The sequence below is a fragment of the Taudactylus pleione genome, unplaced genomic scaffold (assembly GCF_031769625.1).
Source record: "Taudactylus pleione unplaced genomic scaffold, aTauple2 ptg001804l, whole genome shotgun sequence".
Taxonomy (NCBI): Eukaryota; Metazoa; Chordata; class Amphibia; order Anura; family Myobatrachidae; genus Taudactylus; species Taudactylus pleione.
In genome coordinates, this window is record NW_028286201.1 from 517,512 (window position 1) to 542,424 (window position 24,913).

Sequence of the window (24,913 nt, forward strand, 5' to 3'; positions counted from 1 at the left end):
AGCGTCTAGCTAAGCGTGACTCTGCAGATCCTCCAGCACCATCAGCATTCACACCCCCCAATGCCTGAGTGTACGAGTCCAAGTAATGACATAGCGTCTAGCTAAGCGTGACTCCGCAGATCACCCAGCACCATCAGCATTCACACCCCACAATGCCTGAGTGTACGAGTCCTAGTAATGACATAGCGTCTAGCTAAGCGTGACTCCGCAGATCACCCAGCACCATCAGCATTCACACCCCCCAATGCCTGAGTGTACGAGTCCTAGTAATGACATAGCGTCTAGCTAAGCGTGACTCCGCAGATCACCCAGCACCATCAGCATTCACACCCCCTAATGCCTGAGTGTACGAGTCCTAGTAATGACATAGCGTCTAGCTAAGCGTGACTCTGCAGATCATCCAGCACCATCAGCATTCACACCCCCCAATGCCTGAATGTACGAGTCCTAGTAATGACATAGCGTCTAGCTAAGCGTGACTCCGCAGATCACCCAGCACCATCAGCATTCACACCCCCCAAAGCCTGAGTGTACGAGTCCTAGTAATGACATAGCGTCTAGCTAAGCGTGACTCTGCAGATCACCCAGCACCATCAGCATTCACACCCCACAATGCCTGAGTGTACGAGTCCTAGTAATGACATAGCGTCTAGCTAAGCGTGACTCCGCAGATCACCCAGCACCATCAGCAATCACACCCCCCAATGCCTGAGTGTGCGAGTCCTAGTAATGACATAGCGTCTAGCTAAGCGTGACTCCGCAGATCATCCAGCACCATCAGCATTCACACCACCCAATGCCTGAGTGTACGAGTCCTAGTAATGACATAGCGTCTAGCTAAGCGTGACTCCGCAGATCCTCCAGCACCATCAGCATTCACACCCCCCAATGCCTGAGTGTACGAGTCCTAGTAATGACATAGCGTCTAGCTAAGCGTGACTCCGCAGATCACCCAGCACCATCAGCATTCACACCCCCCAATGCCTGAGTGTACGAGTCCTAGTAATGACATAGCGTCTAGCTAAGCGTGACTCCGCAGATCCTCCAGCACCATCAGCATTCACACACCCCAATGCCTGAGTGTACGAGTCCTAGTAATGACATAGCGTCTAGCTAAGCGTGACTCCGCAGATCACCCAGCACCATCAGCATTCACACCCCACAATGCCTGAGTGTACGAGTCCTAGTAATGACATAGCGTCTAGCTAAGCGTGACTCCGCAGATCATCCAGCACCATCAGCATTCACACCCCCCAATGCCTGAGTGTACGAGTCCTAGTAGTGACATAGCGTCTAGCTAAGCGTGACTCCGCAGATCACCCAGCACCATCAGCATTCACACCCCCCAATACCTGAGTGTACGAGTCCTAGTAATGACATAGCGTCCAGCTAAGCGTGACTCCGCAGATCCTCCAGCACCATCAGCATTCATACCCCACAATGCCTGAGTGTACGAGTCCTAGTAATGACATAGCGTCTAGCTAAGCGTGACTCTGCAGATCACCCAGTACCATCAGCATTCACACCCCCCAATGCCTGAGTGTACGAGTCCAAGTAATGACATAGCGTCTAGCTAAGCGTGACTCCGCAGATCACCCAGCACCATCAGCATTCACACCCCCCAATGCCTGAGTGTACGAGTCCAAGTAATGACATAGCGTCTAGCTAAGCGTGACTCCGCAGATCACCCAGCACCATCAGCATTCACACCCCCCAATGCCTGAGTGTACGAGTCCTAGTAATGACATAGCGTCTAGCTAAGCGTGACTCCGCAGATCACCCAGCACCATCAGCATACACACCCCCCAATGCCTGAGTGTACGAGTCCTAGTAATGACATAGCGTCTAGCTAAGCGTGACTCCGCAGATCACCCAGCACCATCAGCATTCACACCCCCTAATGCCTGAGTGTACGAGTCCTAGTAATGACATAGCGTCTAGCTAAGCGTGACTCTGCAGATCACCCAGCACCTTCAGCATTCACACCCCCCAATGCCTGAGTGTACGAGTCCTAGTAATGACATAGCGTCTAGCTAAGCGTGACTCTGCAGATCATCCAGCACCATCAGCATTCACACCCCCCAATGCCTGAGTGTACGAGTCCTAGTAATGACATAGCGTCTAGCTAAGCGTGACTCCGCAGATCATCCAGCACCATCAGCATTCACACCCCCCAATGCCTGAGTGTACGAGTCCAAGTAATGACATAGCGTCTAGCTAAGCGTGACTCCGCAGATCACCCAGCACCATCAGCATTCACACCCCCCAATGCCTGAGTGTACGAGTCCTAGTAATGACATAGCGTCTAGCTAAGCGTGACTCCGCAGATCATCCAGCACCATCAGCATTCACACCCCCTAATGCCTGAGTGTACGAGTCCTAGTAATGACATAGCGTCTAGCTAAGCGTGACTCTGCAGATCACCCAGCACCATCAGCATTCACACCCCCCAATGCCTGAATGTACGAGTCCTAGTAATGACATAGCGTCTAGCTAAGCGTGACTCCGCAGATCACCCAGCACCATCAGCATTCACACCCCCCAATGCCTGAGTGTACGAGTCCTAGTAATGACATAGCGTCTAGCTAAGCGTGACTCTGCAGATCACCCAGCACCATCAGCATTCACACCCCACAATGCCTGACTGTACGAGTCCTAGTAATGACATAGCGTCTAGCTAAGCGTGACTCCGCAGATCATCCAGCACCATCAGCATTCACACCCCCCAATGCCTGAGTGTACGAGTCCTAGTAATGACATAGCGTCTAGCTAAGCGTGACTCCGCAGATCACCCAGCACCATCAGCAATCACACCCCCCAATGCCTGAGTGTGCGAGTCCTAGTAATGACATAGCGTCTAGCTAAGCGTGACTCCGCAGATCATCCAGCACCATCAGCATTCACACCACCCAATGCCTGAGTGTACGAGTCCTAGTAATGACATAGCGTCTAGCTAAGCGTGACTCCGCAGATCCTCCAGCACCATCAGCATTCACACCCCCCAATGCCTGAGTGTACGAGTCCTAGTAATGACATAGCGTCTAGCTAAGCGTGACTCTGCAGATCATCCAGCACCATCAGCATTCACACCCCCCAATGCCTGAGTGTACGAGTCCTAGTAATGACATAGCGTCTAGCTAAGCGTGACTCCGCAGATCACCCAGCACCATCAGCATTCACACCCCCCAATGCCTGAGTGTACGAGTCCTAGTAATGACATAGCGTCTAGCTAAGCGTGACTCCGCAGATCCTCCAGCACCATCAGCATTCACACCCCCCAATGCCTGAGTGTACGAGTCCTAGTAATGACATAGCGTCTAGCTAAGCGTGACTCCGCAGATCACCCAGCACCATCAGCATTCACACCCCCCAATGCCTGAGTGTACGAGTCCTAGTAATGACATAGCGTCTAGCTAAGCGTGACTCCGCAGATCACCCAGCACCATCAGCATTCACACCCCCCAATGCCTGAGTGTACGAGTCCTAGTAATGACATAGCGTCTAGCTAAGCGTGACTCTGCAGATCACCCAGCACCATCAGCATTCACACCCCACACACAGCAGAACAGAGATTGGTCACAGTTACCTGTTGAGGAGCGGCTCCCGTGTCTCCTTATGATAAAATACAGGAATAGGGACCCCCCAACTCCTCTGCCTGGATATACACCAGAACGTCCGGCGGTCCAACATTTCAAGCATCCGGCTGGCAGCTGACGTAGGAACAAACTTTACTTTCTTTAAAGTCTCCTGAAGCAGAAAGTGAATAAAATATGAGATATGGTAAGAACTTACCTTTGTTATCTCTATTTCTACGAAGTCCATAGGGTTCCACAGGATACCTTGGGGGTATAGGTGACGACGTCAGGCATCGGGCACCATAGAGATAAGTTTTCAGCCTCCCAGGATGCACTAGGGTCCCCCTCCTATACCCCGCCCCCGAGCCAAGGCATCTCAGTTACGTATCGAGTCATAGGCCGGAGGAATAGAAGGAAGAGAGAGAACAAAGATCTGGACACACACAAGAATCACATTCTCACCAGAGGCAGACGGAAAACCGGTGACCAGAGTAAAGCCCATCTGCAGCACAGGTGCGACAGAGCGGGAGTCCTGTGGAACCCTATGGACTTCGTAGAAATAGAGATAACAAAGGTAAGTTCTTACCATATCTCATATTTTCTACATCAGGGTCCATAGGGCATCCACAGGATACCTTGTGGATGTCCCAAAGCAGTATCCTTTAAGGGTGGGGACGCTCCTGTGCTGAAAAGAGAATCCGCCGCCCGAAGGAAGCATCCTGAGAGGCAAAGGTGTCAAACGCATAATACCTCATAAAGGTATGGACAGAGTACCACGTGGCAGCCTTGCAGATCTGGACTGCAGATGCACCACGTCGAGCCGCCCACGAAGGACCCACAGACCTAGTGGAATGAGCCCTCACAGAGGAAGGAACCGGAAGACCTTCATGAAGATAAGCTTCTGAAATTGCCATACGAATCCAGCCTGCCAAAGTCTGCTTTGAAGCAGGCCAACCATTCTTACGGAAGCCATAGAGGACAAACAAGGCGTCCGACTTCCTAAAAGAAGAAGTGCGGTCAACATAAATCCTTAAGGCCCGCACAACATCCAAAGTGGCCTTACCCACAGAAAGATCAGGTGAGTTAAAAGCCGGCACAACGATTTCTTCGTTGATGTGGAAACTTGAAACAACTTTTGGAGGGAATCCAGGACGAGGGCGCAGCACCGCCCTGTTCCTATGAAAAATCAGAAAAGGGGGTCTACAGGAGAGAGCCCCTAAGTCAGAAACACGCCTGCCAAAGCAATGGCCAAAAGGAATATTGTTTTAGCTATAAGCCATTTGAGGACCACTGAGCCCAGTGGTTCATATGGCGGCCCCTAGAGAGCTCTCAGAACCACAACCAAATCCCAAGGAGTCAACCGGTGGAACAAAAGGTGGCTGAATGCGAAGAACGCCCTGCATAAAGGTGCGCACATCAGGGAGCGCAGCAATCCTACGATGGAACCAGACTGACAGGGCAGACACCTTCACTTTCAGAGAAGCAAGGCGAAGCCCATGGTCTAGTCCCGCCTGTAGGAAAGCCAACACTCTAGACAGACGGAAGTCCCGAGGGGCATAACCTCTCGGTCGACACCACTGGAAGAACGTATGCCATACCCGATGGTATATCCTTGCAGAGGATGGCTTCCGAGCTCTTAGCATGGTTTGCACCACAGAGCTGGAAAACCCCCTGGACCTTAACATGGCCGTCTCACGCCGTCAAAGACAGCCGAGCCAGGTCCGGGTGAAGACAAGGACCTTGTGATAGCAGGTCCGGGCGTAGCTGCAACCGCAGAGGAATGTCCATGGACAGACTCTGGAGGTCCGAGAACCAGTGCCGCCTGGGGCAACTCGGGAGCTATCAACAGGAGTGCACTCCCTTCCTGCTGGAATTTCCGGATTACCCGCGGAAGAAGGGAAAAGAGAGGAAAGAGATAAGCAAACCGGAACATCCACTGGACAGACAGAGCATCCACCAGAGATGCTTTTTCGTCTCTTGTTCGAGACCCGTACACCGTCAACTTGTTGTTGTGCCGTGACGCCATGAGGTCTATCTCTGGAAGACCCCACCTGTCCACCAGAAGTTGAAAGACGTCCTGGTGCAAAGACCATTCCCCCGGATGTACGTTCTGCCGACTGAGAAAATCCGCTTCCCAGTTGAGGACTCCCGGGATGAATACTGCTGATATAGCCGGGAGATTGCGCTCCGCCTAGACCAGGATGCGGGACACCTCTGCGAGTGCCGCCCGATTTCGGGTTCCTCCTTGTCGATTTATGTAGGCCACGGTGGTGGCGTTGTCCGACTGGACCTGCACGGGGTGGCCTTGGAGAACACGATGTGCTTGCTGGAGTGCAATGAAAACCATGCGGAAGTCGAAGATGTTTATTGGAAGCTCCTTTTCTTCCTGAGTCCAGCTGCCCTGGAAGAAGTGTGGACCCGTAACAGCTCCCCAGCCCCGAAGACTAGCATCCGTTGTTAACAGGACCCAGTTCGCCACCCAAAATGGGCGACCCTTGTTGAGGTGGGTCGCCTGCAACCACCAGGCTAGAGACAGGCGAACCTTCGGAGTGAGCACCATCATCTGGGACTTTAGACTCTGAGGCAGTCCATTCCATTTGGACAGGATCAATTGCTGCAGAGGTCTGGAGTGAAACTGGGCGCACCCTCAACTGCAAGGCAGAGATCTTTTCCCCCGTCACAAAGATCTACTGCTGTCTGGAGTCCAACAAGGCTCCGAGGTGCAGAATCCTCTGCGACGGGATCAGGGTGGACTTTTGCCAGTTTATCAACCAGCCGTGACGTTGCAGTACTGCAATCGTCAGGTCCAAATGGCGAAGAAGGAGCTCTGGAGATCCTGCCACCAACAGAAGGTCGTCCAGATACGGCAACATGCGGACTCCCTGCATCCGCAGGTAAGCCGCCATGACCGCCATGACCTTGGTGAACACTCGTGGTGCTGTCGCCAGGCCAATAGGTAACGCTCGGAACTGGAAGTGATCGTTGCGGATTGCAAACCTGAGGAACTGCTGATGGCGCAAAAGAATAGGGACATGCAGGTAAGCGTCCTGTATGTCCAATGACACCATGTAATCCCCAGGTTCCAGGGCCAGAATGATGGACCTTGAGGTACCCTCAAGGACTTGTTGAGGGCCTTGAGGTTGAGTATAGGACGGTACGACCCATTGGGTTTCTGCACCAAAAAGAGATTGGAATAGAAACCCTGGCCCCTCTGAGAGAATGGCACTATAACTCCAGCCTGGAGCATAGTGTGCAAAACCTTCCGCAATTCCAAGGCTTTGTTCTGGTCTAATGGAAGGCCTATGGTGAAGAACCGGGAATGGCACTATAACTCCAGCCTGGAGCATAGTGTGCAAAACCTTCCGCAATTCCAAGGCTTTGTTCTGGTCTAATGGAAGCCCTGTGGTGAAGAACCAGGATGGGGGCCTGTGCCGAAAGGAGAGGGCATACCTGTGAGAAACCACCTCGTGAACCCAACTGTCTGTCGTGGTCATCGACCAACACTGGGCGAACAGAAGCAGGCGACCTCCCACTTTGGGATCCCCCAAAGAGAGGCCCGGACCGTCAGGCCGCAGGATTGTCATCTGACTTAGGGGCCGGACGTCTGGTACTCCAGGCCTGTTTCCTGGGCTTGGCCGATTTCTTGGGCCCAGCCTGACAGGGAAAAGACTGTGCTTTAGGCCTACCCTGGGCCCTGTAAGGACGAAAGGACGACGTTACAGAACGTGAAGGGACCGCAGCAGACGGGAGGTATGCCGATTTGGCTGCTGCCAGCGTAGCTACAATTTTGTCCAGATCCGGACCAAATAGGACTTCTCCATTAAACGGCAAAGCTTCTAAGCCCTTTTTGGAATCAGCGTCCGCTTTCCAAGATCGCAACCATAAGGTGCGACGAGCCGCAACAGCTGCAGAAGAAATCCTAGAGGTGAGGATACTGATATGTAATGCCGCTTCATTGATGTAAGTGGCCGAATCCCGGAGATTGCCCACCAACTTGGCCTGTTCAGCCGAACAGTCAGAGTCCAAAGACGCCTCTAAACTATCAGCCCAGCACTCCATAGCTCTGGCTACCCAACACACCGCCATAGCCGGTCTGGACCCCCCCCACCCCCCCGCAAGAGAATAAATGGACTTTAGGCAGACTTCCACCTTGCGGTCCGTAGCATCCTTCAAGGAGGACATAGAAGGCATGGGCAAAGTGTCACTTCGGACTAGGCGTGTCACATGAGAATCCACCTGAGGAGGGCATTCACACTTAGAAAAATAATTGTCAGCAAACGGATAAGCCACGGCTCAGCGCCTCTGAGGCTGATACCGTTTTCCAGGATGTTTCCATGCCTCCTCTCAATGGTCTACTAACTGACCCGAAAGAGGAAACACTGTGGCGTCACCCTTAATATCCTTGAAAAAGGCCTATTTGGACTTGGACACCGAAGGATCATCATCCTCAATGACTAAAGCCGTGCGGACTGCCCGAATAAGGCCATGAATATAAACCTTGGACTTAGCGTCCGACTCTTTAGTACAGAGAGGTTCTTGGTCAGATAGATCCAGAATCTCCCCATCATCGGACGTCACGTCGTCATCCTCATAAGGAGCAGACAGAGACGCCACAGGCCGCTTATGCAGCCGCAACACAGACTCCCCTTGTAACACTTCCGACAAATGCTGTACAGAATTTGTCAGTGAATTAACCCACGCAGGCTCCTGGGAAACCAGGGGAGGGGAAATAGGGAGACTGTGGGGAACCATGAATTGTCTCGGGAACCCCTGAATGGGTGACGACACCACTGACTGCTGGGACAATCCCATCTGGGAAAACGCAGGTGGCGGAGCTAACTGGCCCACTAAGGTTGTAAGCGCCTTAAAAAAACAAGCCCAGGGAGGTTCCTGTACCGGAGCAGTGACAGTAATTGGCCGCGTCAATAAATAACACTGCCGCGCTACCCTCCCCCTCCGCTATAGGTACACATAAGCTGGAGAGGAAATTCACTCTCAGACATGATGGTAAGTATGTGACCCCTCTCACTGATACTCGTTAGTATAGTGTGAGAAACACCCTGCAATACCGCACCGCAAGGGCTTTAGCAGAGTAAGAGCAGGGACAGTGAAATGTCTGACAGTAGAAAGTGAATGTACAGGCAGCAGCGATAGCAGAAGTCACATACAATGCAAAGGAATCAATCCCTGCACTATCAGCGCTGATCCTCAACTACACAGACACAGTCTGGTAGGACACAGCGCTGCATACACTGACCTGTAGTCAACGGAGGAGAGGTATGCTGGGGGACCCAGACCGCGATGCCACTGATCACAGCTTCCAGCAGCGTTCACCATGCAAAGATGGCCACCGAGGAGCAGAGAGGAGGCCGGCCTGGGGGAGGAGCGCTGCCACATGACCAATCGGCAGTGCAGAGAGGGCTGTGTGCTGCGTGGGAGGCGCCGGCTGTATACAGGGAAGGCGCGCTCCCCTGGCATGCAATTAACCCCTGGGATGCAGCAGTGCTCGCCGCTCAGCTGCGGCCCGCTGTCCCAGGGGGATAGTGGAAGCACAGGTTAGTACCTGGCTCCACGCTGCAGCCAGTCCCCAGGGAGCCCCCTGCCTGGGGACTGTGGACCATGTTCTCAGCAGGGACCCACCGCGGGACCCCCGCTGCTAACCTGCTCCCCTTGATTCCGGCCATGGTCTGAAGCATCTGGGGTCACCGCTAGCTGTGACCCGAGATGCTTACCAGCATCCCCAGATCAGTACCGGTGTTCTGGTACCGGCGGGGTGTAGGGGAGACGGCATGGACGTCAGCAGTGACTGTCCATGCTGTACTTCCAAATGTGCAGCCACAGCTGCCTAAAAGAAACTTCAGGGGCTATCCTTAGCCCCCCTCTAAACATGTGCTCCGACTCCGAGCCGGGCACCAACGAAAACTGAGATGCCTTGGCTCGGGGGCGGGGTATAGGAAGGGGACACTAGTGCATCCTGGAGGCTGAAAACTTAACTCTTCCATGTTATTCCCTGCACACAGGAGCTATATAGTGTAACTGCACACAGGAGCTATATAGTATATCTGCACACAGGAGCTATATAGTATAACTGCACACAGGAGCTAGATAGTGTAAGTGCACACAGGAGCTAGATAGTGTAAGTGCACACAGGAGCTATATAGTGTAACTGCACACAGGAGCTAGATAGTGTAAGTGCACACAGGAGCTCTATAGTGTAAGTGCACACAGGAGCTCTATAGTGTAACTGCACACAGGAGCTACATAGTGTAACTGCACACAGGAGCTACATAGTGTAACTGCACACAGGAGCTACATAGTGTAACTGCACACAGGAGCTACATAGTGTAACTGCACACAGGAGCTACATAGTGTAAGTGCACACAGGAGCTATATAGTGTAAGTGCACACAGGAGCTAGATAGTGTAAGTGCACACAGGAGCTAGATAGTGTAAGTGCACACAGGAGCTACATAGTGTAACTGCACACAGGAGCTATACAGTGTAACTGCACACAGGAGCTATACAGTATAACTGCACACAGGAGCTATACAGTATAACTGCACACAGGAGCTATATAGTATAACTGCACACAGGAGCTATACAGTATAACTGCACACAGGAGCTATACAGTATAACTGCACACAGGAGCTATATAGTATAACTGCACACAGGAGCTATATAGTATATCTGCACACAGGAGCTATATAGTATATCTGCACACAGGAGCTATATAGTATAACTGCACACAGGAGTTATATAGTATAACTGCACACAGGAGCTATATAGTATATCTGCACACAGGAGCTATATAGTATATCTGCACACAGGAGCTATATAGTATATCTGCACACAGGAGCTATATAGTATAACTGCACACAGGAGCTATATAGTATAACTGCACACAGGAGCTATATAGTATATCTGCACACAGGAGCTATATAGTATAACTGCACACAGGAGCTATATCGTATATCTGCACACAGGAGCTAGATAGTATAACTGCACACAGGAGCTATATAGTATAACTGCACACAGGAGCTAGATAGTATAACTGCACACAGGAGCTAGATAGTATATCTGCACACAGGAGCTAGATAGTATATCTGCACACAGGAGCTAGATAGTATAATTGCACACAGGAGTTATATAATATAACTATCTAGCAGATATAACATTACAGCTACAGCTCGGGAGTGCAAGGGCAGCAGTTATGAAAACTGACAATTAACGGTGCATAAAAGGTGCAGTAACCAAGGACAACCAATTAATATTCTCATTATTGGCTGAATAGATTGCTAGACTTTTAAGGGCCTATTTATCAAATTATATTTAGGGGATAATCCCCGAAAATACCCGTTTTCGGGGGATATCTACAAATATTAAGAATCACACGAATGCTAACTCCACCTGAAGAAGGCATTAGCCCATCGACTACATATGGCAGAGACCCTCCCTGGCAATAGCTGCCACACAAATGCGTGGTCAGCAGACCACTATGCGCAGAAGTCCCTAAAGAGGAGTGTAGAGGCCACTGATCCAGTCACTTCACTGCGAACACATCATAGGGCTTGTCCGTGATTACTATAATCAGGCGGTACATCATTTCTTAGGATAAAATATTACAATTATTGGGTCATGGAACCTGATCATTTATAAATATGTCCCTTAAAGTTTAAAAGCTTGTACAATATACACAAGAAAGATCTTACGAGGCAAAAAACAAAAAGAGATTGCTACTATCAAGAGAGATATACAGACAGAGGTGCTTGTCTATCACAGACGTTATTCACAAGATATAGGTAAAAGAGCAAATACAGACGGGAATTTCTGGCTATACCCAGGGCAGACGGCAGCCATTTTGTTGGTGATCGGTATGCAGTATCTGCTGTCACTGAGGCAATGTCTGACTAATGGCGCGTACATACGGTCGATCCTACCGTTAAAATCTGGCAGCTTCTGGCCCCTGCAAACAATGGTCGATGCGCAGCCACATATGGCTGTTATCGACCATCGGTCGTAGTCCGTACAAGCAGGCATACCTCATCGATATCGTCCAGGGTAGCCTGTTTACTAGGGTCGTTATAGTCGTAGGTACCAAACATGAATGTTCGATAACGATCAAAAAACACATGCAGGACGATCAGATAACGATCATTATCGTTACCTGATCGTCCCGCGGTATGAGCGTGTGTACGCAACATAAGTTTTATAAGGCCTGACAAATATTCATGAGGTTCCCAGTGAAAGGTTACATTCTCATAAATATTAATTCAGTCCACAAAATGGCTGCCTCTGATACATGATGGGTCCACACACATTTAGCCTCCTGGCGCGTTAAACAGCCCTTCTAGTCACGCCATGCCGAGGCGTGACTCGGAAGCACCGAGCGTTTTTTACTGCGTCTTTTTCCTTCATATGCCTCTTATTCGCACAGTGATGTGAATAGACAGCACAGGCAGCTTCTGCTGAGTACAATGATATGCGGCCTAGCTATGTCCTGTGTATGACTGCAGGTGTATCTGTATCTCTATGTTCTGTGTGTGTGACTGCGGCTGTATCTGTATCTCTATGTTCTGTGTGTGTGACTGAGGGTGTATCTGCATGCCTACATTCTGTGTGTGTGACTGCGGCTGTATCTGCATGCCTATATTCTGTGTGTGACTGCGGGTGTATCTGCATGCCTATATTCTGTGTGTGTGACTGTGGGTGTATCTGCAACCTATATTCTGTGTGTCTGACTGTGGGTGTATCTGCATGCCTATATTCTGTGTGTGTGACTGCGGGTGTATCTGCATGCCTATGTTCTGTGTGTGAATGCGGCTGTATCTGCATGCCTATATTCTGTGTGTGACTGCGGGTGTATCTGCATGCCTATATTCTGTGTGTGTGACTGTGGGTGTATCTGCAAAGAAAATAGACTTGCAGATACAACCGCAGTCACACACACAATATATAGGCATGCAGATACACCCGCAGTCACACACACAGAACATAGGCATACAGATACACCCACAGTCACACACACAGAACATAGGCATACAGATACACCCGCAGTCACACACACAGAACATAGACATGCAGATACACCCACAGTCACACACACAGAACATAGACATGCAGATACACCCGCAGTCACACACAGAACATAGGCATGCAGATACAGCCGCAGTCACACACACAGAATATAGATATGCAGATACACTCGCAGTCACACACAGAACATAGGCATGCAGATACACCCGCAGTCACACACACAGAACATAGGCATACAGATACACCCGCAGTCACACACACAGAACATAAGCATACTGATACACCCACAGTCACACACACAGAACATAGGCATACAGATACACCCGCAGTCACACACACAGAACATAGACATGCAGATACACCCGCAGTCACACACAGAACATTGGCATGCAGATACAGCCGCAGTCACACACAGAATATAGGCATGCAGATACACCCGCAGTCACACACAGAACATAGGCATACAGATACACCCGCAGTCACACACAGAACATAGACATGCAGATACACCCGCAGTCACACACACAGAACATAGACATGGAGATACACCCGCAGTCACACATAGAACATAGGCATGCAGATACATCCGCAGTCACACACACAGAACATAGGCATGCAGATACAGCCGCAGTCACACACACAGAATATAGGCATACAGATACACCCGCAGTCACACACAGAACATAGGCATGCAGATACAGCCGCAGTCACACACAGAATATAGGCATGCTGCATATCATTTTACTCAGCAGAAGCTGCTTGTGCTAACTAACTAAAGATGTGATCTTTACCTGAGCTTTGTCCTTAATGTTGGCGGTATTGACAAACCACTGCTGGCTGGCACGGATGATGATCGGCTTCTTTGTCCTCCAATCATATGGGTAACTATGCACAAAGCTTTCCTCCTTTATCAGGTTCTTGTTACAGAGTAACATCTGTATGACTGAAGGGAGAATGCAAAGTCATTTAAAAGGACAATTGCACAAACCTTAATGTGTTGCTGAGAATCTTTAAATGTACAATTTATCGACAAAATGGAAGAGCGCACAACATGCTGTAGTATCTTCATATTCCATAGTATGTACTGTCTGCTTTTCTTTTATCAGTAATAAATGGGCCAGTAGTCTCCAGTGTCATAGTACCAGCATTATCCCATGATATGGTCATGCTGGCACAGGTGACAGACTGTAATCGGCTTGGTACCCTTAAAGATTGGGGCATGAAAGTGATAGATCTACTGCTGGTCACACACGCTGCAATATGGAGGTCAGACAGTTGGCTTTACTGCAGTGTATGTGGCTCAAGAGACATGATGGTAAAGAAAATCAGAAGATGAATACAAACCGGCCTATAACACGGTGTTTGCTGCAATCGTCAACCACATCGACAGGTTACAAACATACCGTGTCAAGTACAGCTGGTTGGTCAGGGAACACAAAAATTCGTGGCGTCACACCCAGCAGCAGCAATGCTCGCGTATGATGGGTGGTGAGTGCCATGCCCAGCAGCAGCAATGCTCATGTATGATGGGAGGTGAGCGTCACACCCAACAGCAGCAATGCTCATGTATGATGGGTGGGGAGAGTCACAGCCAACAGCAGCAGCAATGCTCGTGTATGATGGGTGAGGAGTGTCACACCCAGCAGCAGCAATGCTCGTGTATGATGGGTGGGGAGCGTCACATCCAGCAGCAGCAATGTTCGTGTATAATGGGTGGGGAGAGTCATAGCCAACAGCAGCAGCAATGCTCATGTATGATGGCATGTGAGTGCCATGCCCAGCAGCAGTGTGGGAAGAGTCACAGCCAACAGCAGCAATGCTCGTGTATGATGGGTGAGGAGTGTCACACCCAGCAGCAGCAATGCTCGTGTATGATGGGTGGGGAGCGTCACACCCAGCAGCAGCAGCAATGCTCGTGTATGATGGGTGGGGAGCGTCACATCCAGCAGCAGCAATGCTCGTGTATAATGGGTGGGGAGTGTCACGCCCAGCAGCAGCAATGCTAATGTATGATGAGTGGTGAGCGTCACACCCAGCAGCAGCAAAGCTCATGTATGATGGGAGGTGAGCGTCACACCCAGCAGCAGCAATGCTCGTGTATGATGGGTGGAGAGAGTCACACCCAGCAGCAGCAATGCTCGTGTATGATGGGTGGAGAGAGTCACACCCAGCAGCAGCAATGCTCCTGTATGATGGGTGGAGAGAGTCACACCCAGCAGCAGCAATGCTCCTGTATGATGGGTGGAGAGTGTCACACCCAGCAGCAGCAATGCTCATGTATGATGGGAGGTGAGTGCCACGCTCAGCAGCAGCAATGCTCATGTCTGATGGGTGGAGAGAGTCACGCCCAGCAGCAGCAATGCTCATGTATGATGGGTGGAAAGAGTCACACCCAGCAGCAGCAATGCTCATGTATGATGGGTGGGGAGAGTCACAGCCAGCAGCAGCAATGCTCATGTATGATGGGAGGTGAGCGTCACAGCCAACAGCAGCAATGCTCATGTATGATGGGTGGGGAGAGTCACAGCCAACAGCAGCAATGCTCGTGTATGATGGGTGGAGAGAGTCACACCCAGCAGCAGCAATGCTCGTGTATAATGGGTGGGGAGAGTCACGCCCAGCAGCAGCAATGCTAATGTATGATGAGTGGTGAGCGTCACACCCAGCAGCAGCAAAGCTCATGTATGATGGGAGGTGAGCGTCACACCCAGCAGCAGCAATGCTCATGTATGATGAGTGGTGAGCGTCACACCCAGCAGCAGCAATGCTCGTGTATGATGGGTGGAGAGTCACACCCAGCAGCAGCAATGCTCCTGTATGATGGGTGGAGAGTGTCACACCCAGCAGCAGCAATGCTCATGTATGATGGGAGGTGAGTGCCATGCTCAGCAGCAGCAATGCTCATGTCTGATGGGTGGAGAGAGTCACGCCCAGCAGCAGCAATGCTCATGTATGATGGGTGGAAAGAGTCACACGCAGCAGCAGCAATGCTCATGTATGATGGGTGGAAAGAGTCACACCCAGCAGCAGCAATGCTCAAGTATGAAGGGAGGTGAGCGTCACACCCAGCAGCAGCAATGCTCATGTATGATGGGTGGGGAGCGTCACCTGTATAAGAGCTGTAGTATAAGCTCAGCTGTCACATGAGACCGTTTGGCATCTGTATAAGAGCTGTAGTATCTCAGCTGTCACATGAGACCGTTTGGCATCTGTATAAGAGCTGTAGCACAATGTGTAGGATAGTACATACCAGCATCGTTTCCATCTTCTAGTACGGCTTTATGTTCTAGATCAGCCCCAGCGGCAGAGGTAAAGCAGCCGGATTCATCCACCAGACAGTCCTTTAGGGGAAGGAAGAAAAATGATACTGGGTGAAAAGAAGCTAAAACAAATCATTGTATAATAAAGTTATTAAAGAAACACTACACCAAGAACATTAAACATGCGGCCCTCCAGCTGCAGTGGAACTACACATCCCAGCATGCACTGCCATAGTTTTGCCATTAGAGCTTGCTGGGTTCCTCAGTAACTGGAGAGTTTCATGTTGAATAACGCGATCACTTATTACATATAGTACATTGTGCACAGCTCATGTTGTGGAGATAAACAAGGCTACTCTCATTTCTGATATTCAGCCTTGGAGGAAAGAATCAGCAAACAATGCTCTATAATGTTTAGATGAATTTGGCCACTGAATAGCGGACACAAAGTGCAGGTTACGCTGGGGAGGGGAGGTGGTGTAGAAGGGTACACGTGTCCTCGCTCAGCTTTGCTGCGGTCGCGCTGCATGGCGTATTGAGGCTAGATGTCACTTCTGTATATGCACAGATTTTCTGTGGTACTGATATTCATAAACACAACTGATGAGTACAGTATATTTGATGTAATCCTGGTATCTCTGCAGATGCATGTATTACAGGAGACAGCAGGTGGCACTCTCTGACGAGATCACACATGGACTTTGATGAAAGAAAATGCACATTGCTAAAAGAGTAAAAAACAGCCTACTACTAAAAGATGTTTGTGAAGATACCGAGGACCTGGGTATCCTAGGGTTCAGGGATCACACAGTGGAGCAGGTTATAATGAAGGCAAGATGAACTTTATTCATGGAGACACAGAAATCCAGCAAGGTTCTATCATTACAGTCCACTCAGAGTTCAGCAAAGTCTTTTCCAGCTGCTCTAAATCTCCTCCCTACCTGGCCAGCAATGGCAGCTGTAACAGGGCACACAGAGCTGCTACACATCTAAAGACACTGAGAGGGGACAACACCCCAAGCTTCAGAGTCACACTGTACTCACACACTAACCCGCAATTCCCCTTGCTGCACCACCCTACTTTCCTCTCTCTCTCTCATCGGTGGGCCCTGGTGTCAGTCTTTCCAGAGAGGAAGGAGGAGGGCTTTGCAACAGGAACACTCCCTTGCTGTCTGCTGCTGACAAACTTCCTGTGTGAGACTTCTGCAGACTGAGGGCTTCAATTTAAGAACACAGAAATGGGTCATGGGGTTAACTCTTTTCAACATGCAGGCAAGTCCTAGAAGTCCTTCCCTTGCCTCCTCACATACCTCCCCCTTCTTAAATCAAGGAGATTGACATGGTCCCAATGTTGGAGTCCTGACTGTTGACTCGGCCTGAGGGTCTGCGAAGCTTGATATTTGTTTCCTCACATCTGGATAGCCCGTCAGCATTGTGATGTTCTCGTCCCTTTTTGTGAGAAATGGAAAAGTTGAAACTTTTTAACGCCAGACTCCACATCAACAACCTCCCATTTGCCCCCGAGGTTCTATTTAGCCAATACAATGGGTTATGGTCAGTGCCAACAGTAAATTCCTTCCCATAAAAATATGGTTGTAGCTTCTTTAAGGCCCAGACTATGGCTAGACATTCTTTTTCGATAGTGGCGTAGGCTATCTCTAGGTCAGCTAGTTTACGGGATAGATACACAATTGGAAGTTCCCTACCGTCTGCTCCCACTTGACTCAACACTGCCCCAAGTCCACACCCTGATGCGTCTGTCTGCACAATAAACTTTCTGTTGTAGTCAGGGCAGCCAACACTGGGGCTCGAGTCAGCAAGTCTTTTAAGGTGTTGAAAGCTTGCTCACATTCAACAGTCCAATAATATTTCGAGCATATCTCTTTTTGGTCAAGTCTGTCAGAGCCTTGGCCACGGTGCTGTAATGTGGTATAAATTTCCTGTAATAGCCAGCGACTCCAAGGAATGCCCGCACTTGTTTTTGGTTGACAGGTTGGGGCCAATTGGCAATAGTCTCCACCTTTGCCAGATCAGGTCTGATAGCACCTCCTCCGACCCAATGTCCTAGGTACTGAACCTCAGCCATCCCCAGCTGACACTTATCTGGGCGTATGGTGAGTCCAGCCTGTCTAATCCTCTTCAGCACTTCTGTCACCTGAATTAAATGCTCCTCCCAGGTATGGCTAAAGATGGCAATGTCATCTAAGTAGGCTTGGGAAAAGTCTTGATACCCCTCCAGGAGGTCATTAACCATTCGCTGGAATGTGGCAGGGGCGTTTTTCATCCCGAAAGGCATGGTAGTCCACTCAAAGAGTCCTTCCAGTGTGATGAAGGCAGAACGCTCCTGGGCCTCTTTGGTAAGTGGGATTTGCCAGTAGCCTTTGCTCAAGTCCAGCGTTGAGACAAACTCAGCCCCACCAATCCGATCCAGTAGCTCATCAACAGGGGGCATAGGGTAAGCATCAGTAGTGGTGACTTCGTTCAATTTGCGATAGTCCACACAAAACCGTGTGGTCCCATCTTTCTTGGGAACCAACACAACCCCAGCAGCCCATGGGCTTTTAGATTGCACTATAACCCCAAAAGCTAGCATCTCCTCGATCTCAGCCTTTACCTGCCTCATAACACCTGGAGTTATCCGGTAAGCAACTTGTCGGATGGGCCTAGCACCCCCAGTGTCCACATGGCGGGCGGTCAGATGAGTTCGACCAGGAAGACAAGAAAACTGGGCCTGTTCAGCCTCTAAGATCCTCCACATCTCCTGCTGCTGGGCTGCATTCAACTGTTGTCCCACCTGGACTGATTCCACTCTTTTCTTCTCTTTAGCAGCTCCCAAAAGGTCAAGCAACGGATCAGTTTCTGGTGTCTCCATCGGAGGACAACATACCGCCATTGTTAGTACTTGACGATCACAATAGGCCTTAATTCGATTTATATGGAAGGTGCGTAGGTACTTCCCTCCCTTATCCAGGGCAATCACGTAATTGACCAGTCCGGTGCGCCTTACCATGGTATACGGCCCTTCCGACGTGGCCTGCAGTATGTTTCTTCGCACTGGGATAAGCACCATTACTTTTTGCCCTGGATGCAACTCTCGGTCTTGAGCGTGGGCATCATACCATTCCTTTTGTCTCTCTTTTAATTCCCTGAGAATTACTAACTGTAGCAATCTTCTCATGCGGTTCCGCATATTCTCTACATAATGTAAAATGGGCTGCTGGTGTTCTTGGAAAGTCCCCTCCCAGCTCTCTTTGACCAGGTCTAGAGGCCCCCACAATATCCGGCCGTACAAAAGTTCAAATGGGGAATATCCAGTAGAAGCCTGTGGGACTTCCCAATAAGCGAATAGAAGCTGTTGAAGGGCTCTCTCCCAGTCCCTCCCCTTGGACTGCACGTAAGCATGTAGAAGTCTTTTTAGCATTCCAGTGAAACATCCACAGAGTCCGTTGGTCTGTGGATGATAAGAGGTGGTCCAAAGAGGTCGAACCCCCCACTTTTCCCACAGGGTTTGCATTAGTTCACCTTGGAATTGGGGCCCTTGATCTGTGACGACTTTCTGCGGGTATCCAAGCCGACTGAATATGTCCGTCAATGCTTGCGCAACGTGTTCTGTGTCAATAGATGATAGGGCCACAGCCTCAGTATAGCGTGTAGCAAAGTCCACCAATGTTAGGATGTACTTCTTTCCCGTATGACTGGGAATAGCTAATGGTCCAACTAGGTCTATGGCAACACGGGCAAAGGGTTCCCCTATAATAGGTAATGGGTGCAGAGGAGCTTTTCGCTGGGGCTTTTCCAGTCTCTGGCAGGTATCGCAGGTGTCTCGATACTGCTTAACGTCTCTAGAGATTCGTGGCCAGCAGAAAGTCCGCAACAATCGGGCCAGTGTTTTACGGGTGCCAAAATGCCCGGCCGCTGGAATGTCATGAGCAAGGGCTAGTAATTGTGCTCTGTACGGTGAAGGAACCACCAACTGTTTAGTAGGCATGACTGTTTCCTGTCCAGACTGAAGAACGACCACTCGGTACAGCAATTCCTCTTCCCAAACTATCTTGCTCTCATCAGCTGTTTCCAACCCCAGGTCGGCTGCGCTCCTTAATTTACTTAGGGAAGGGTCTGTCAGTTGGGCCTGTCGAAACTCGCTCCGGTCCACCTCCCCCAAGTCTACCTCTGAAGTACTGGACAAGGAACTGGAATCACTCACCATTGTGGTCGGGGTAGGTTGGTTCTGTTCTGAATCTGTGACCTGAGTCACTGCTCTTAGGGTTTGGCTCTGGGTCACCACTTGAACGAAGCGTGTCACCAGGCCCTGTCCCAGATCATTCCCGAGGATGACCTTGGCTGGTAAGCCCCTTGAGTACTCTGACCTCCACGATTCCTTGATCGGCTCCCCAGTCGAGATGTATCTTGGCGACGGGGATATCGGTCTGTTCTCCCCCGGCGGTGGCAATTCGTAAATACTGTCCAGGAATCACCCGGGAGGTGGGAATCAGGTCTGGCTCAATCAATGTGAGTGAGGCCTCAGAATCTCGTAGGCCCTGTACCCGCTGGTCCTCTACCGACACAGGCTGTAAGTGCCCCTGCATATTCTGAGGAGTTGCCTGCTCCTCCCCCAGAACCAGGTCTACAATATACACCCCATCCATCATCACGGCCGCATCTGACTGGATGACCTCCTCGCAATAATCCTCCATGGGGTAACATACCACAGAGACTGGGGCTGGTCTAGCCCCAGGGAATGGCCCTCGCGTGCGTGGACAGTCCCTCAACAAGTGTCCTGGTTGATTGCAGCGGTAACACTTCCGAGGTTCTGGCTTAGCCACTTTGAATCTGGGTGGTTGATAAGAGATGTTTTTGATAGGGCCTCCTTTACTACTATCATTTATGCGTGGTTCTCTGTCAGGGAGCTTCTCCACTCGTGGGGTTCTTGTACCACCTGTTGCACTGAAGACTCTCCATTGGGGACACTTAGCTATATATTCATCAGCCCATTCTGCAGCTTATTCAGGTGTGCTGGGCTTCCGGTCTGCGACCCACTCCCGTACCTCTGGTGCCATCTTAATCATTGTTGTTGTTCTACCACGATTAGGTTGACGACCTGCTCCACAGTAGAGGCCTATCTACCCTCGAGCCATTTTCCACAAGCTTGCCGTAGCTGACTGGCAAACTCTTGGTAGGAAGCAGTCCCACTTTTGCTTAGTGTCCTGAATTTGAGATAAGATTCTGCAGTGATCTGAAACTTAGCCTGCAAACTTCTTTTTTATACAGGTGTAGACTCCACATTACTGGGGAGTTAGAGCCCTGTAGGTTTCCAGAGCCCTACCGGTGAGACTTGGCCCCAAGTACTTAGGCCATTCAGCTGGCTCTATCCCGTGCACTCCCATGAGATTCTCATAGATTTGGAGGTGAGTGTCAATGTCAGTTTCATTATCTCGAAATGTGGGAACATCCTTAAATCCCAAGCGCCGCTTCTCTTGTTCAGCCCCTCTGGGCGACAGCACAGTTCCACTGCTAGTAGGGATTTGTACCCCTAATATCGCTTGGATCACTCCAGCTCTCTCTTGTGTAGTTGCACTTTCACCTAGCGCCCCCAGCCAGCTCTGTAGTAGGGCGGGAGTAGCGGTGGTTGACTAAGGTAACTGACTGGAAGTGCTTCCACTGCCTGTCAGTCCTTCTTCATCATCACTCAGGTGGTCGGGCTCCTCTGGGTGTACACGATCCCACTCCAACAACCGCAGTACCAGATTCTCCCGGGTGTCAGTCCCATTATACGCAATTCCCTTCATCCTGCAAAATCCTTGCAGATGCGGTTTCTGGGCTGTCCGGTAAAACTTCTCCTGTTCTCTCATGACTTTTTCAATTTGGCCGCCGGTTGCAACTCCTGAACTGACTCTCCACGATGATATTCTCTGGTGTTAGCGTTGCTTCTACTCACTCCCCTGGAAATACTGCAGGAACTGTGTGACTTCTCACCGCTGCCGCCAAATTTGAGGATACCGGGGGACCTGGGTATCCTGGGGTTCAGGGATCACACAGTGGAGCAGGTTATAATGAAGGCAAGATGAACTTTATTCATGGAGACACAGAAATCCAGCAAACAGTAAGCAGGGTTATATCAATACAGTCCACTCAGAGTTCAGCAAAGTCTTTTCCAGCTGCTCTATATCTCCTCCCTACCTGGTCAGCAATGGCAGCTGTAGCAGGGCACACAGAACTGCTGTATATCTCCTCCCTACCTGGCCAGCAATGGCAGCTTTAGCAGAGCACACAGAGCTGCTCTATATCTAAAGACACTGAGAGGGGACAACACCCCAACCTTCAGAGTCACACTGTACTCATACACTAACCCGCAATTCCCCTTGCTGCACCACCCTACTTTCCTCTCTCTCTCTCTCATCGGTGGGCCCTGATGTCAGTCTTTCCAGAGAGGAAGGAGGAGGGCTTTGTAACAGGAACACTCCCTTGCTGTCTGCTGCTGGCAAACTTCCTGTATGAGACTTATGCAGACTGAGGGCTTCAATTTAAGAACACAGAAATGGGTCATGGGGTTAACTCTTTTCAACATGCAGGCAAGTCCTAGAAGTCAATTTCCCTTGTCTCATCACAATGTTTCTCCCTCATACAATAAGGGGGGACACTGCTACCATGGGGATGTCATGAGGCCGCAGGAGCTGGTCAATTAAAAGTGCAGGGAAAGAGCTGGTCACATTCAGAGACCTGATGGTTTAGTCCATCTTCAGCCTCAGAAATTCAAGTGAACACGTCCAAGTTGAAGCTGATTTGAGACGGACGTTACCGTATCCTCAGATTCAGGATCTTCTTACCGGAGGACGGTAATGCGTAGCGCTTTACTGGGGAAGACAAGATCAGAACCCTTCAGGGCTGGGTAGGCAGCGTGCTGGGCGCCCACAGTCCTTCTGTTATCCTCTGCGTAAGACTTATTATTCAACAGATTTTCCCAATTCTAATTTGGGCAATATGCTGAATTCAGGTGATATTTGCCAAGTACAAATAGTTGGCAACTCACTCTCTGGGAAATAGGGTCGTTCCATCGGTAGGTTTACTCCTGTCCTCAGGGAAGCAGAAAAGGAAGGGGTTCATGGATCCTGGTCACCCCGGATTGTTACACAGGTGTGCTAAGTATGACAGCGGGACCCTGGAGGGGTCTTCCCACCCAGGAAGAGCTGCTGTTTCAGGCCCTTTCTCTGCATCAGGACCTGGGTCAGAAGGTTTTGACAGCATTGCTGTAGAAGGCAGAATTTGGAGATGGAAGGGTTCTTCAGAAGAGGTGGTACAGTCTTCAGAGGAGGTGGTACAGTGTTGCCATGTAGCTACCATAGAGATGGATTTGGTGTGAGTGCTTTGCTTTCACTCATCTTCTTTTCTTCAGCCCACTTTGGATCAGTTTCCCACAGATCAGTGACACTATGGTACACCCCATTAAGCCCATCTGGGTGCACTGCCCTCCTCTCTTACGCCCATTTTGAACTTATTTCTTGTTAATGTTTTTGTTTTCAGTATTCTCATTTCCATCCTATATGAAGCGGAGGGAGGTTGGGGAGGAGCTGCTACACCAGCCACACAACCCCCCAATAGTAGAGTCCCCAAATGGACTCTGAGAAATACATTTAAAGTGAGACCTAAAAATCCAGTTCCTCTTCCCTAATTTAATATGCACAATTGGCAGAGCACACACTTAATAAAGTAATATAAGACGAGAGGCTAATCTACACGCACTAGGTCAGTTCACATCTACTTACCATTGGCAGCTTGTGATGGGAAGCCACACTGTAATCTTCAATGCCATGGGCAGGCGCAGTGTGTACAAGGCCTGTGCCTTTTCCCACAGTTACATGATTGGCAGCCAGGAGAGCTGAGGAGCGACCTGGTATTGTGGGGTGACCACAGACTCCACTTTCCAGATCTCCTCCTGCGGAGCGAGAAAGACAGGTTCAAAGACCAAGAGTGACGGTCGGCTTATGCATTGGTAACTATATTATTTGCAGTCAGGAAGGCCACAAAAAGCCTGGTAACGACATCTTTATCTACAGATACTCACTAGCTTCTCCACCTAGGGCATGGCAAGGTGCACACCCCGGAGAGACCATCTGCTCACCAGGGTGGTGGGTGCTCAGAAACACATGCACAGCGCTCACACCACATGAAAGTCAGACACACGTGTATAGCGAGCCACTGCATTCACTCATTATGCTGTCCCATCACCGGCTTCCCGTGAAAATCAATTGCGTTTTCTCCTAAATGAAAGTTAGAATGAATGGGTTTGGTAAATTGCATCCATTCGCTCACTATAAAACCGATATAGGGAATAAAAAGCATGCAAATAAATCACTATGAGCCACTGTAAGGGGTTTATTTACAGAGAGCACAGCACGGATGGTGTACAGGTGAGCAGGAGCCATTACTAAACAAGAACTTGAATTTTTAAGAGTACAAAATCCAAAGGTTCCTACATTTTATGTACTTCCCAAAGTACATAAAGACAACAAGAATCCTCCTGGTAGACCTATTGTGGCAGGGATCAAAGGCCTTACAGAACAGGCAAGTCAATTTATTGATATACACTTAAGAGAATTTGTACTGACGTTACCCTCATATCTGAGGGATACGACAGATGTTCTTCAGAAGCTAAATGATATTAGGATGGAGCAACATCACCTTTTGATATCGATAGATGTTGAATCCCTGTATACCTCCATACAACATCAAGATGGGATACAGGCAGTTCGATACTTTTTGACTATGAGAGGAGATGGAGAATTTTCTAATTTTCTAACTGACCTTCTGTACTTTGTGTTACATAGAAACTACTTCATTTTCCAGAATAAGTTCTATCTACAGACAAGGGGCACAGCGATGGGCTCAACATGTGCTCTGACTTATGCCAACCTATTTTTAGGTTGGTGGGAAAGGGAAGTAGTTTTTGCTGAAGCCAATGATGTACACACGCAGCATATTGTACAGTGGCTGCGTTACATTGACGATATTCTTGTAATTTGGAAAGGTAATAGACAAGACTTCTTAGATT

General features: G+C 49.8%; 1 protein-coding gene across 1 annotated transcript in view; it reads right to left on the reverse strand.

Moving 5' to 3' along the window:
• The window catches only part of IARS2 (isoleucyl-tRNA synthetase 2, mitochondrial), a gene marked incomplete at its 5' end in the record, with an annotated part of 211,516 nt that overhangs the window by 129,765 nt on the left and 56,838 nt on the right, over positions 1–24,913 (reverse strand). Inside the window, 4 exons of the mRNA XM_088465027.1 lie at positions 3,587–3,747; positions 13,399–13,550; positions 15,858–15,948; positions 23,628–23,797. Coding sequence (XP_088321153.1) covers positions 3,587–3,747; positions 13,399–13,550; positions 15,858–15,948; positions 23,628–23,797 — 574 coding nt within the window. The remainder of the gene's footprint in view (positions 1–3,586; positions 3,748–13,398; positions 13,551–15,857; positions 15,949–23,627; positions 23,798–24,913) is intronic.